Source organism: Drosophila tropicalis, unplaced genomic scaffold, assembly GCF_018151085.1.
Source record: "Drosophila tropicalis isolate 14030-0801.00 unplaced genomic scaffold, ASM1815108v1 contig_993, whole genome shotgun sequence".
NCBI lineage: Eukaryota > Metazoa > Arthropoda > Insecta > Diptera > Drosophilidae > Drosophila > Drosophila tropicalis.
In genome coordinates, this window is record NW_027173497.1 from 1,356,415 (window position 1) to 1,372,542 (window position 16,128).

The window sequence follows — 16,128 nt, forward strand, 5'->3', positions numbered from 1 at the left end:
TAAGGTAACCGACTTCGGCAAATATGAATAGAAAGAATGAAGAAAAACGAAATGGCCGCCCAACAGTCCAACCTTTATTTTGCTTTCCTTTGTAATGCATTGTCCAGAAAATGATGGAAAAGAGAAAAAATGTCTCCCAAGGCCAAGCGCCACCGATGGCGGCATTTCCAATTAAAAACTTTTTGCCAACTAAAAGTATGCACTTGTCAAAAACAATTGTTTTATAAACTATATATTTCATAATTATTATTGAACGTCTTGCAAACAGAAGCACACAAAAATATTTGCAATTTTGTCGCGCCTAACCTAGCGTCGGAAAGCCCGTCCGTGATTTGTTATAGTTTTTTTCAACGCGAGAAACAGGGAATATTTTGGTTTAATAGCCCTAAATATAATATATTTAATATGTTATTAAGAATACGTATACGTAATTGATAAGGAACATTATTTTTTCCCACGATGGATTCATAGTTTTTCGATCAATAACATATATAAAAGCCAACTAATCTCCATTGCGACATAGCCTATACGCATATAACACTTCTTGGAGCGGTGTTTGATTTTATAAAGCTCGTATAACATAAAGATCAACACCGCCCATGTGCTTGTTGTAGCACCCTACTATAGAAGGACGTTCGTTATTATGGGAGCTACATATGAATGTGATGTCTGCAGACCCGAGTACATAGGACGTTTCAGTACCAACAGTCTGCCTTAATCCAGGTTGGTAGACGGATTTTTTGTATGATGGGAGGTGTATTGTGCTATGCTTGCGAAAATGAGTATACCCCTTTTTGACAGGGTATTAGAAAAGCCAACTACGCAAAACTGAACTTTGCCAACTGACGACGCAACCACGGCCATAGACGATACATGAATGGTGTAGATATGTTCCGGTTTGAACCTGCAATATGACGAGGAAAAATTGTGTGTTGACTGAATACACAAAGAGCAAGTGTCCCCCAAAGCAAGCTGAACGAACCCTACACAGCCCATCCAAACGGAGCCAAGATACTCCACCCTGACCCCAGAGCCAAAAGATGTTTCTTTCGGACGCACGTAGCGCCTAATGGCAGTGAAAGTGAAAATGTTAGCTGGCAGCTGCGACGCTTTTTTTTTTGCCCTAGTTACCTAACTTCCTTTTACCCCATTCCATCCTCCCTCATATGATTTGTGAGTCCAACTGCTGTTTGTTAACAAAAAATATTCTCTGGTATTTTTTTTTTCTTCTTCTGCCTTTGCAATGTACAATATAATTAAGAAGGTATTAAGTGGCATGCATAAATCATTGGAACATTGAAAAGTTGTGCATGTTATTTTTAAGGGCATCCACATCGTATATTCTTTATATAAACAGGGCCACCTGGGAAGATTCGTTAGCGTGTGTGTGACTTCAGAGCTTCTTTTTTCATTTTTCTAGAAAAGTTGGCTCTTTTATTTGTGATTTCAGATCTGGGTCTAGTGATTGCATTTCTGGCGACACAGTGGCGCAGCAAAAAAAAAAAAAAAGATTTTTTGGCCATTTATTTTTGCTTGGCGAACAGCAACAACATTCCGGAACTACTTCCAAAAACAGACTGCTGCGATGCTTTCGTCTTCCCGATTCTTTTCACCCACCTCGCTGAAATGAAGGCGCCTAGTTAAAAAAATTCCCACAACAACCGTAGAAGCAAACCAGAATACAAGGATGCCGAGAGTTGCCGCACATTTAAGCGTGTGCAGTCAAACCACAGGCAAGGAGCGCGAACAGAAAAGGGAAGTAACTTATCAAACCGACTTTGGTGTACCATGCACCTAAAACTTTAAAAGTTTTGAAATGACTTGAAACTTAAAGAAACGAATCTGCCTGCGAAGTTGGAAAAAGGTTCTGGTAAAATTATTGGGTGCAACCGTTTATGTACAATAAGAATAGGAAAAGGAAATTAAATGAAATATCAGGATCCTTGTTGGACATGAATCAAATGGCTTTAAATTGTTGTGGCAAGTGACGAACTAACTTGGATGATTTTAGAGCTGTGAAACATGGGTAAGGATTCCTAAAAGAAAATAATGATAATGGAAAACAAAAAGAGGAACTGTGATGATCATGAATGTAACCCGAAAGGGAATCCAAAAGAAAACTGTACAGAATTATTGAAAGATATAGTTGATTAAGAGTCTCTCCAATTAGAATACAGAATGATATAGCGGAAAAGCGTGGTGTGAATGAGTTATGGTTGATGAGCTCCGAATTAGATATTGACTATGACTAAACATTTGCCCTGTTGCTGGGATTTTAAGTCTGCAACCTGTCTTCGACTTGTATTTGTAAAGACAGACCTCTCTACCTGTGCGACATCTTCGTGCAGTAATCAGAATATATCTAAACTAAATAAGGAAATTAACAGGCTTAAACAAGCAGCAGTTGGTCCGAAGTGCTTGACACTGTATTAAAAGGCGTAAGAGTTTGAAACCTCTGGTAGATCTTTGATCTTTGGAGAGATAAAGGATATTATGTTTTATTATAAGTTGACTGTATTCTAACAGCGACCTGGGACTTCAATAGAATGGATAATTTCAAAAAGTTCTCAATGAATAGATCTAACATGACTGACTTGAATAAAATTCGCCATTTTAAATAAAATATGAATAGTATGCAAAGCAAACTAAGTCACGATTTACTTAACTCTTATGAAAATTACAAATCGTGTCGAAACTGAATGGATACATACAAAGAAAAACAGTTCTGAGCTAAGACAGTGCTTAAAATGGTTCTTTACATATTTTCAGAAGGACGCAGGAAAGATTTAACTGAAAACATGACTGAGGTAAAAAAAGTACTATAGGCTGTTCGTTTAAAACGTTTTAATATTCAAATTAAAATTTGTGAAGTTAACCAAGGTTGCAGCAGTTCATCATTATTAAGCCACATGTGATGCATAGTGATGTAAAATATCATTTTACAAGAGAGCAAGTGGAAAATAGCTTGAAAGTAACTTGTATTGAGTATATGTAAGTATTTGCACAGAGAGAATTAACTTGCTGACTTATTTACAAAGCCGTCGCCATCAGCAAAATGCCTGGAGCTTCGAGCCCATCTTGGTCTACAGGGAAACTGACTTGAACTTTATAGATGTTACACACGTTTTGGCGAATTGAGAATACCATTTTACCAGTTGGGTGCATGGTATACAAAGACTTAAATTAAGAGCAAAAGCCAAAACATAAAAAATTGAAGCCAAACACGCCTTGCCCGCCCTGCAACAAGGATTGCGACTCTCGCAGACTGAATCAGATTTGATTTCCAGCGGTGCAAAACGAAAGTTCAACAAGGGGATGAGGGCCATTGCCGCAGCTAAAAAGCTTGCGGAAAACAAAAAACTAAAAACACTCAAGAGCGCAATGGCGAATGGTAAGAAAGAAGAGAAATCAAAAATAATCTGCTGGAAAAGCTTTCGCCAGTTGTGGACAAACAATATGAGAGCTTTTAAACCAGCTGATTTTTGAAAGGCACAGTGGTTGCGGGTTTGATGAAAACGCAAATGGACGCGACGAAGTTTTAGAAGGTTTGCACCTGAAAAGTTTTGTTTGAAATTGTATTAAAATTAATTTCGGTCGGTCACAAATCGATTAAAAAAGAAATTTGTACCTAAATTAGGTAAATTAGTCGCCGTACGATCTTCGAAATACCATGTTATTATTATTTTAAATTAAAAGTCTTCCTCCGGGTCAGATCTGACTTTTAAATTCCTTTGGTCATAACATATAAATATTTTTGATGACATGCTGAGTCGATATATACATATCCGTCTGTCCGTTGGATTTGCGAAAGGCAATGAGCACTCTAGTTTGTGTTAATCGTTTATAGGAATAACTTGGATATGTACCATCGTCTCAAGAAACGGCACTTCGCTGACGATAAAACGCACTCGAGCCCGCTGAGATGGAGAGAGACTTGGGTCTTGATGTCATCACAGAGGCAGTCCACATCGGCAGAGCTCTGGATCACCCTTGAAGAAAAGCCTTGGTCCAGGAGCTATCTACAGAAACGATCGGTCGACAACAAAAACTTCTGCCATTCGTAACTTATGACGCGATTGCTTTAAAATTATATATTTCTCAGTTTTATGTATCTGTAAATCACTGTGCTAAATTTAATCAAGATCGGGGGACCGTATCATATAGCTCCCATAGTAACGATCGGTGGAAAACAGTGACTTTGATCAATATCTTCGTTATTTCGTAAGCAAAGATTGTAGGTAATTTTTTCGCACACGACTTTCTAGATAAAACGTTTTTCCACTTTGACGGCTATACACAGGTAAGGAAAGAGTAACAAGAAACCCGCAAGGGTATAAAAACTTTGACGCGGTCGAAATTAGCCCCGGCCCTCTGGTTTGATATAGGGTCAGGCATTCGATTTCAAATAGACATGTCTTTGGACACCATTGCTTGTTATTTATTACACTTCGACTCATGAGCTTTCAAAATTTGGTTTGTCCGGTCAGATTTTCCGTAGTGCTGTGACAGTCGGCAAAAGAACATTGATCCGTGGCCCACCCTAGACTATTGATATTTCTATACCTTTTTGCCTTCATGATTACATCCTCATTATTCCCTTTCGTTAATGCACAAACAAAACATTTCCCTCATTCCCTAAATTCTTTTAAGTGTTTCCTCCAAAGCAAAACGATATTTTTAAACATAAACAAATGTTTGTCTCTTAGACTTATCGAAATGGTATATTCATACATATATGCAAGGTTATACTGACTGCATGATTTTGGATTGTACGGAATCCATATGGATTGATCATAAATTTTGTGGGCCGACATAGTCTCTAGGATAAAGAAGTTGATGGATAAAATGGGAAATATAGAAGAGGTTTGCCTAAATTTTGATCCTCAGGTTGATCCTAAAAGAAATAAGACTCAGGAATTTAAGAAAACTTTGTCACTTTTCGAAGCTTGAATGCACTTATTATTACGAGCAAGTATTAGAATTTAAAAAGATCGCGAACACTTAAATGACCCCAAAAAGTGAAATTTTTTGAAAATTACGGTCTTTAAAGCTTTATATGTAAAATTCTACATACATATGTAGGATAAGCAAATCGTGATTAATTTTATATGTTTTATAAATACTCTTAACGAGAACATACATACGTACATATGTACATATGTATGTTGCATGCTTCTGACCAAATAAAATATACTTTTTCAACAAAATTAAGTGTAAAATATTGAGATTGCTCGGATATGAAACAGAGCGTAGCAACCACTAACCTCATTAATAAATGATATCTCATCGAAAGCACTATTGAAATTATCTAATAAAACGACAATACGAACTACTCAAATGACCGACTACAAAATACACAGCAATCGAAGTATTAAAATATGTGAACAAACGAACTTATATTTCTCTATATGTAAATTGATTGTTCCATCGATGTTAATTTACTTGAGACTCGTGCTTGGCTTGAACCAATTTCGAGCACGTACTAATGTAACTGTACTTGATGAGACTTGAGATGAATACGTTAATAGGTTTAGTTGTCTCTGATATTAAAATGGAAAGTCAGCACTTACCTTTCTGGGCCTCTCCCTATGTTGATTCGACGAGACTCGGCTTCTCCAGCTGCGGTGTTCCGTTTCTTCCGCAAAGAGATCCTCCACACTGCTGCTACTCAATTGGCTCTTCTCTTCGGAGCTGTCAGTGTTATCAACTTGGCCAGATTCCGCATCCCTTTGCGTTAGCTTGCAATAGTTACCCGCACCCTCGCTGTTGAGAAAGCGTTCTCGAAAAACCTTGTAGAGTTTTGAGCTAACACTGGATGGATGGATCCCAGCAGATTTGGCAGTGTGTCTATTTTTGCTAGCTCCATGACTTCTGACTCGCTTGGTTGGCTTTGGTTTTGGTTTGATTCTCTCTTCGGCAGCAGCAACCGAGGCGGAGGCAGTGGCAGCACTCATCATATCCAGCCAGCCGCCACTCATTTTGCTTCGCTAGGCGTTGTAATGTTCCTTTTTTAATCTTGGTTATAGAATGATCGTGTCGTGTTTGAATTGCTTCTGTCTTGCATGTCAGAGATTTGTTTTATGCTCTCTTGAGTTTCTAACCTTTTTTCAACTCGGTTTTCCTCTAATTAACAACGTGTTGGTTGTTATGAGTACTGCTAAACTGAAAGAGACAAAGATAGGAAAAGAGACGGTTTGATTTGATTCGAGGCACAATTTGCATGATTTTAACAAATAAGGAAAACTCTGATAAAGTTTTCGGCATGGACTATTGACTTGTCTTGAGCACGAGCTACAGGAACCAATATTGTTCATTGCCGAGGAGTATGGCATTAAAAGTTGTATACCCTTGCAGAGAGGCTATTACAAGATTGTTAAGGTGTTTGTCATGCAGAGAAGGAGATGTCTCGGACACCATAGCTGAAGAGCGTAGCCAGGATTCAACGAAATGTGAAACAGCGTATTTGAAGCTACGTACATCATTACACAAGTTTTTTGTTTTAAACGGAAGGACACCTTTGTTAACCCTAACCCATGTGGGTCTGGGTCTAACCTGTAACAACATATAAGTAAATCTCTCCTGCCAATTTCGTTATACCTTTGGCAATGTGCCTAACAACGTTTTAACTTTTATTTACTTGAAGTGAAATAGTTTTCTATTCGTCTCGTCTATTACAATGTAAAATCAATATGTCAAAAAAAAAAATAAACTGTTCGCCATAAGGACTACACGGGTCTACATATAGTCTTCGAAATCTCGGTGTTCATTAGTGTTAAACTATTTTGTTCAACGAGTGCAACTCACGTTTTAATAACTCAACAAGTTTAACTTAGTTGATCATTCACTGACTCACTTGTTCAGTTGACTTGTTTGATCATTCTGTACTGACTTAATTCTGTTCTAATGTTCCCGATCAGTTCTTACACTCCTGTGAAAAGTATGATTTAAAGGTAGTCAAAAATTTGCATCGATTAAAGCACCTCCGGCTAATCCATATATAAATACTATTATTAAGAGATGAATTAATAAGATAATTCATTGTTTTAAGTGGTTAGTGACTCCAATTCATGTACTTATGTATCTAAATTCGGTGTGAGAAAACTGATAAAGTGAGTCAGTGAACTAATAAGTCAGAAAGCAACTGAGTCAAGGAAATCAATGAGTCCCCGAACAAGTGAGCAAGTCAAAAAGGACCAAGTTTACCGAACATATTCACTCACCCACTTAAGGGAGTTGTTCAATTTTGTTCACTTACTCATAAACGAGCCCACACTAATGTTCATTTAAACGCACGGACATGGCTAAAACGACTTGGCCGTTGATGCTGATCAAGAATATTGTATTTACTATATACCCCATGACAGGGGTCGGCACAAAGAGATCCAAAACAAGTTGTCAATGTTTTCGTGGGCTTGCTTGTGTGAGGAAGTTGCTTTACACAGCGCAAAATGAAATGTTAAAAAATTTTGCCTTTATGAAGAAGACCTGCGCAGCTGATAAACTAAAGCAAGAGAAAGAGGCAGAAAACAAGAAAACAACCAACCATCAATTTTTATCCCTTTGCAACAAGGGTTTATAACCATGTCCCTCCGTCTGTTTGCCCGCCCGTCTGGATCTAGGCAAACGAGGAATTAAGAGCGTTGCAGTCGAAAAAGATAATATTCTCTTGTTGTCGATCAATTTCAATTAACTACATTTGATAGCTGTCGTACAAACACATGATAAAATAGCAAAAAGGAATTCCCCTTTTTAGATTTGTCGTCTGTGGGTAAGAGAAGAGAACGTGTAAGGGTATACAATGAATGAGCTACTTCTTTCTCTTTCACCTTTTATAATTGTTTGCAGTAAGGCAATAAGGTATGAGTTGGGCATACCCTTTGCTGCCATTTGAGGCAGAGCTCAAATTTATATTTCACGTTCAACGACATTTTCATCATTATTCATTTTTGACATAAATTATCGTTCAGTCATTAAATGCGATTTTACACTTAACCAAGCAAAAACCTTTAACAACCACAAAAACATTTTAGCAATCAATCGGGTCAACAAGATCCAGTTTCCAATCTCTAATAGTTGATTAACAATGCGTAAAACAAAGCATCTTCGAACATACAATTTATGGATATAATTTTTTTGTCAGCACAATGAGCCAATTTCTTACCAATAACTTTTGGTAAGAAAAACAGTGTGGTGCATGGTATATCGAAGTCGATACGACGACTTACTTACATATGGTAAGAAAATCAGTTTTATTTTAATTTCAGGTGTCCGAAATTTGGGTAATCATGCAGACAGACATGGCTATATCTCTTAGCTCTTAGTGCTGATGAATAAGATTTTTTGACAGCGGCTTAGGCTTGCCGTGGGTAAGGGTATACCGAATTCAGTGCGTCCGAAATTGACCCGGCCCTTTGCTTGTTTTTTGATTTTATGATTTGATTTTATTTTGATTTCGACGACTACAAAAAATCACAATTTATGTGTTTGATTGTGATTTGCTTCAATTTCTTTTTTTCTGCTAATTCACGTAGCGGCAAATGAACATGAAAATGCGAATTTACCTTTTCTTTTCTGTTCCCTTTCCATTTATTGTGTGATGGTGGTGTCAGTGAAAATTGTCGGAAAACATTAAAGGGAAACTTTGAGAGTGCCCTAAAAACATGTAAACAAATCTTTAATATTTTCTAATCAAATGAATAAGTCAAGTTTGAGAAACTGCAGGTCTCTTTACTTGTCTATATAAGGAATGTGCTTAAAGTAGAAGGTAGTAAGTGCCCAAATCACAGTGAGTGCAATCTATGTATGTATGCCTTATTTTTTTTTTATACTTCAGTGTTATTCTGCATTCGAGGAGAGGTTCATGACACCACAAACTATATATATGTACATACGTCTGTCCGTCTGTTCGTACTAACTTCACGCTCTCAGTTCGAAAGCTACTGGAATTAACGTGATATTTAATCGTTTTACTATCCAGTTGAGATTAAGCTTGACAGTTTACAGGATCGTACCGCTATAACATATAGCTGACATTTTTAAAACAGAGAGACCATGAAAACGTTTTTGAAGTTTTAAAATGTTTAAAGCAAAATTTTGATTCACAGACGGTTAAATCGTAGAGTTTTAAGCAATAGGACAATTTTTCGATCAAACATGACTCGACTGTTGATACTGATCAAGAATATATATACTTTATGAGGTCGAAAAAGCTTTCTTCCGCCTGTTACGCACATTTTGGCGACTTTAATATACCATTTCCCCCTATGGGTGCATGCTATAATAACTTTCAATTTGAAGACCAAATGTGTCTCTAACAACTCACTCTAACAACTTTAGCGCCACCACCAACCCAAGGGCAATCCACCTTTCGTGGCCTACCTAGCGGAAAGCCTTATTTTTAGTTCGATTTAAATAATATTGATATGATTTCACTTTAGAAATTAATAACACTAATTATTGTCGCAATTTTTGTTTATTATTCAAATAGTAGTGGCAGAAGAAGAAGGCGAGTCAAAAATTTGAACTTGATCTGCCTGCACACTACACGAGGCTAGATATCTAATTTTGAGTTTCTAGCTTTCATATTCTCCGAGACTTAGATGATCATACAGACAGGTGGACGGAATTTGGCCGAATCGATTCGGCTGTTCATGCTAAAAAATTTTATATATGTATGTATGTACATCCTTTATAGGTTCGGAAAACCAGGAAGGATGCATTTAATATTAAGAGAAACTATTTTATTGATTGGATATTTTAACATTTAAAACCCTAATGTCAGAATTTTATTTTTGACTCCTTTCCGTCGATGCATCAAATGAAGGGTAATTCGTGGTGTGCAAAAGATTATTTGCATGATTTCTTCGATATATCTTTTATATTTAAAATATTTAGATATGTAATTTCGATCATTCTTAAAGAAATTTTTGGAATACTTCTCAATCGAAAATGGTCTCATAGCGAAGGAGAAATCGCGCTTGATGACAGATTATTTTTCTTCTTCACCTTTGTGGCAAATAATCAATTTCCAGATATTCCCCTTGTATAAATACTTACATTTTCCATGGATAATTAATATGATATTACTTCCCATTAAAAGAGATTTATCATGTAATATCTATCCATTCATTAAAATTCTCACGGTGTATTGACGTTTCGAGCATAATAAACAAACTTTAAACGGACAGCATACAATGGCGACTGCGACGACGACGGCGACGACGACGACAGCGACAACAAGAACTAATTTCAGATGTAGACCCAGTCAGAGTCGTCTGGGGCCTGAAGACCCCCACAACAATCAAGAGCCAAGAACTCCACATGGCAAACTGTCACATTAGCATATTGAGAACACAAACGGGCATGGGTAATGAGAAGTCCAACTCTGTGGAGCTCTGTCTCTGTCTTTGTGCGCTGCCAGTCAAGCGCGTTGACGTTGACGTCGCTGCCGTGTTAGAGCCAGAGTCAGAGCCATGGTCGGAGAGTTTGTTGGTATCAGTCGGTTTGCAGACTTTCGCGTGTGCGGAACAAAAGGAAAAAGTTTCAAAAAGAAATTAACAGAAGATCTAAATAAATATTTCGTGCTTGGACGCGACTTGTTGACATATTGAATTATGTCGAAAGAGAGTGGAAAATAAATCCAGAGAACCAATATACTGATCACTGTGAATATAAATATATATATGTATATATGTATATGCATATACATATATGCATGTGGATATGTAAAAAGAAGATAGAGATTAATGCATGTGATTTACATAAATTAACAAGTGTGTATTGTCAAAGCGGACAATAACAGGAGAGAAAGAGACGCAGAAGAAAGAATATACATAGGCAAATCAATTGAAGTGTTCTAACTGTTCGTGGAGCGTTTCTGTACGGTTAATCATCAAGCGTTAGTGCATAGAGTTGCATAACAAAAGATCAAAAATAAAATGACGATGCTCAAAATGCTCCACTTACATCACTGGCCATTAATGCTAGCCATTATTTGCTGCATCTGCATGGCCGCCTCATCGACATCGTCTTTCTCCGCATCGGCATCCTCCTCCTCATCCATACCTGGCAAATATCATCAACCCAAGCGACTGAGAGCCACTAATGCCAGCCACAATTCCTCCTCATCCTCCACGTCTTTGCCAGATAAACCTGTATTCCGGCAAAATCCGATCAAGAATTGGTTTGGTAGTGCTTTCAATCGCAATAATTCGCCACCGGCTCAAGACCAACCTACAACGTGTTCCTGCAGGTGAGCCAAGTGTAACCTAGACATCTTTGCGGTGCAGGCGGGTGTGTCTGCGACACGAAATGGGGTAACGTAGAAATGCTGGCTTGGTCATGATGACAGCTTCCAGTTAGGCAACAACAGGAAACACACATGGTCACAGCATTACAAATGCCACTTACAGTTACAACAAATACAGATGGATTCTGGGATCAGGCAAACAATTTGTAGCTGGAAGAATTCCTTCACACATTAGTGTCTAGAATTTTGTAGCAAATTGCTGAAAACGCCTGTCATTTGAATAGGCCAACCAATCTAACCAGTCCTGCACTCAGTGTAATATTGATAGACAACAAAAATGAAAAATTAGTCAATTATATAAAATTGCTGAAGGCAAGCAGTTACTCTGTCCCTGGGCCAAACAGTTACCAAGTATCTACCATATTGTCACAACTCTGCGCACTGCTTTTGGCCACAGCTACAAAGAATTCTCTGCAAAGAACTTCATTTCGAATGCGTATTTGTAATTCTTTAGTAAATTGCTTAATCAATTGCTTAAGCAATGGGCAACCTCATCCTGGACGAGTACCCAAGGGATAGCTAGATACTCTCTACCACTGCCTCATTTGTTCGCATGGGAATAAGTTGAGAAAAAATCTCGAGAATGGCTTATGTATAATTCACAGATAAATCAAATAACATAATGTTAGGTCAGTGTTCGAGTTTTGGTTGCTTCGTAATAAATTTTCCTTTATCTTCGAATAGAACGAACGAATCCTTCAAAAGTCTCTTGCTTGTTTTGTTGCTTTTGTGTTAAACAGAATTCCCCATTTGTTTAGTATTTTCCTTCTTTGTTTTGTGTTTCTGCATTTGAAAAGAAATTAGACTTAATTTGCATAAGATTTGATAACAGTTCCCGCGTTTGATATTTAATATTCATCGTACAAACAAGATACAAGACTTGGTCAGATGCGTCATATAAGTATATGCCCACTATACATATATAAAAATATATATATGTATATATATATATATATTTATTTATACTAAATGTGTATGTAAATAGTCTGTGGATGGGGAAGGCTAGCACAGGCGGAGGGGAAAGGGTTTGGGAGTGGGTATGAGAAAGGGGCATTGCTGTAGTTTGTTGTTCCCCTTTAAGTGGGTCGCATATCTGGTTCTTTGTCTCGGTGGGGACGCCTTTGCCTTGGCCACCATTTTGGGGCAATGACACGATTAAGTCCAAAAATGCTTCGATTGATTTTTATGACCAAAGAGAAATAAAACAAAGGAAACAAAACACGAAAAGGTAAATACAAATATGAACTTGGCCAGTAAGAAGAGAACTTGTTGCGTTTTCTTCCACAAACCAGATATTCCTGTAAGATCTTTTTGCGAATCACTGTTTTTGTTTGCAAATGCAGTTGATTTCGTTTCACTTTTTCCATTCTGATGGCAATTACAAACCAGTCTAGTAAAAATATGATGGAAAATTTGTTCGACCCGGCCGGCTGCTGCTCAGCCATAAAACACTTTGACACTTTCTTTACGGTTAATGCGAGGTCGCTAAACTCTCAACGCAACTAACTGAAGCTGTCTTTGATTCATTAGAGAAATATTTAAATAACATGACAAAATAAAATCAAACTTTTATTTTCTTTCTAACCTTAATCGCAGCACTGTCTTTCCTCCATCAGACCCATATTATCTCCTTGCTTATCTGATAGTGATTTACGTAGTCTCGTTAATATGTAGTGCTCACAAGAGCAGTAACTTATACATACTCAGCCTACTAGTATTCGAAATTTGTATGTGTCGGATATTATGTATAGAAATAATGTATTTCTCGTGTATCAAATTTGCTTATTCAGAAACGCCTTTCGGAAACGTCGCTCCTTCTCTCCGTTATAAGCATGCGAGGGTATAAAAACGTTGGATAATGTCTTAAGTAATACAGAATCGACCTCACGCACCATCTAGGCCTGACACCACTCAGAGACGAGTCGATTTAACGTACAAAAGTTGAGCAACTTTTTAAATTTCGGATGAAATATGTATATAGAACAAGGGTATGTCAGGCCATTACAGGACGTATGGTCATGATTGTTTAAGAAACACGTTTCTAGTCGTTCAATAGGCAAGAGGAAAATATTTACCGACAACAACAAAAAGTTTTTAGTTTTAGGCCAATGAAGGACAGCAGAACTCAGTGAAGTAGATACAGGACGTAAAGGAGATTTAGAGTATGTATCCTCTAAAAGGTTACAAACAAGTTCCTTGGGAATGGTGTAAATTAAATAGAAGAGCATATGTTTGACGAACAGCCTAATTCCCCCTTTAAAAACACTATCTTAACCTCTTCTTCATTTCAGGTGCGGCGAACGAAACGACGAGTCCCGTATTGTTGGAGGAACGACCACTGGTGTCAGCGAATACCCTTGGATGGCTCGACTCTCCTACTTTAATAGGTTCTATTGTGGCGGTACTCTGATCAACGATCGCTACGTGCTAACAGCAGCCCATTGCGTTAAGGGATTCATGTGGTTCATGATCAAAGTGACATTTGGCGAACACGATCGCTGCAACGACAAGGAGCGGCCCGAGACGCGGTTTGTGCTCCGTGCGTTTAGCCAGAAGTTCAGTTTCTCCAACTTTGACAATGATATTGCCCTTCTTCGTCTAAACGATAGGGTGCCGATCACCAGTTTTATTCGTCCCATTTGTCTGCCCCGTGTGGAGCAGCGAAATGATCTTTTTGTTGGGGTTCGAGCCATTGCTACTGGCTGGGGCACTCTAAAGGAGGATGGAAAGCCCTCCTGCCTGCTCCAGGAGGTGGAGGTGCCAGTTCTTGACAACGATGAGTGTGTGGCCCAGACGAACTATACACAAAAAATGATCACCAAGAACATGATGTGTTCTGGTTATCCGGGTGTGGGGGGACGGGATAGTTGCCAAGGCGACTCTGGAGGGCCACTCGTCCGTCTCCGTCCGGACGACAAGCGATTTGAACAAATTGGTATCGTCTCCTGGGGCAATGGATGTGCACGCCCCAATTATCCTGGTGTCTATACCCGAGTCACCAAATATTTGGACTGGATTGTCGAAAACTCACGCGATGGCTGCTTCTGCGATGAGGACTACTGATTTTGTCTTAGATCGTACTCTTAAATTTATATAATACAGATAATGATTTTTTTTTATAACAAAATAAAATTTACAACGTAATAGGTTAAGTGCCAGGTCTAAACGATGATCCCGTTTCCCCACTTTACTCTTTGAGATTATAACATCGAGATTTCAGTGATAAGGCAACAACAGGTGCTAATGCTAATACTCTAGGCCACACATACACACAAATACACCCAAAAGTGTTTATACTTTAGAACCATTTACGAAATTCTTCATTTGCAAAGGTCCATGAGACCTTCATGTAACTACAATTTGCACAATTGCAGTTGAATCATTCCTAATTTCTTTAATACGTGGCTCCACAAGCATTTATTGATAAACATTAGAAACAGCTATAACGTGTCTAGTAGCATTTGCTAGCAAAGCACTAATATAGAAACTGGTTTGACTTCCACCAGCTGAAAATACAAAAGATGCGACTGCTAAAAGTCAAATGAGCATGAGAAATTCGTTTGTTTATTGAAGTTAGCATTGTTTGACAGCAAAACTTGAAGAGTTGGCCTGTTGAAACTTACGAATTGCACTTGCGAAATGAATCACTAATAGTGGTATCTATTTTCCGGTGTCGGAAATATGTCGCTTTAATATCCATACACATTTAGATACAGTGAATACTTATAAACAGTGGCAACTTTCGCCCACTTTTCATTTCACTTGTGTAATCATTCAAAATTATTATATTCACACAAAAAATTTGCGCATCTCATACATATGTATGTAGGTAGGCAAGTATCCAGAGATACATGGAAATCAGGTCAGCGGTCTTTCAGGTTAACGTTTCGAAATTTTCTTTTTCTTGCTTGTGTTATTTTATGCTTTTTTGTTTTTGTTTTAGTATCTTCGCGATCTCTCAGAGCAGCTGGTGTTGTTTACTGTTTGCCGCTCGCTTATTCACTAAAGAAAACGTATGAAGACAACAGCTCTCGCTCCCCAAAGATGCCGAAACTCATTTCGGGTGCTAATACCAATGGAGTTGCTCTCGGAAGAGAAAGGGAGAGGGAGAGAGGTAGTGTGTAGTTAGCTAGTACAGGCCTTGTCGTTAGATTCTCTTAATTCCCGTAAAAAGGTATCTACTGAATTCGACGTTAATAATAGAAGTAGAATTGCATTGCAACCATACACTTACCACTGCCATCGACAAGAGACGCTTTCCAGACTATTGGAAATGTTAAGAGCTTTTCTTTGGGTCGTTTTGGTCCCTTGTTGAAAACACAAGAAAGACGAACTAATTAAATAATTTTATTAAACTTTCTAACAGAGATTAACACAAAAATTCCCTATCGATGAGCAACAGATTGTCCCTAATCTAAATGGAAAATTATAGATGATCCCTATGAATCACACATCCAAACGTAAAAAAGACACACAACAAAACCCAGTTAAGTTGTTTCCTTTCAAATGTAATTTTTGGGTTAAAAAACGTTTTTGATTTTTTTTGAACTGGTGAATCATTGACGACGTCAGCTGGCGCCACAGAGCTAACGAGATAAACCGCCAAATTAAACAAAAAAATCGTTGCTAATATTGGGTGCAGAGAATTTTTAACGAATACACGCTGGTCCACTGTAGGTCAATAGGTAAATGATGTTCATTAGCTGAAATTGATTTGAGGTTTTTTTTGCATCCGTACTGAGAGATCAGCAAATGAATGGAAAGCTAGCCAAAAGAGGGCGTTTTTTAAAGAGTATGTGGCGACACTGAGTGATATCGGT

At 37.9% G+C, this 16,128-nt stretch overlaps 1 protein-coding gene across 1 annotated transcript; it reads left to right on the forward strand.

Annotated features, from left to right (window-relative positions):
* Positions 1-10,906: 10,906 nt before the first annotated feature.
* Positions 10,907-14,460, forward strand: LOC137586434 (venom protease). The gene is made up of 2 exons (XM_068302467.1): positions 10,907-11,251; positions 13,600-14,460. The coding sequence occupies exons 1-2, from the start codon at positions 10,938-10,940 to the stop codon at positions 14,369-14,371; spliced, it is 1,086 nt and encodes a 361-aa protein (XP_068158568.1). The 5' UTR covers positions 10,907-10,937; the 3' UTR covers positions 14,372-14,460.
* Positions 14,461-16,128: the final 1,668 nt, after the last annotated feature.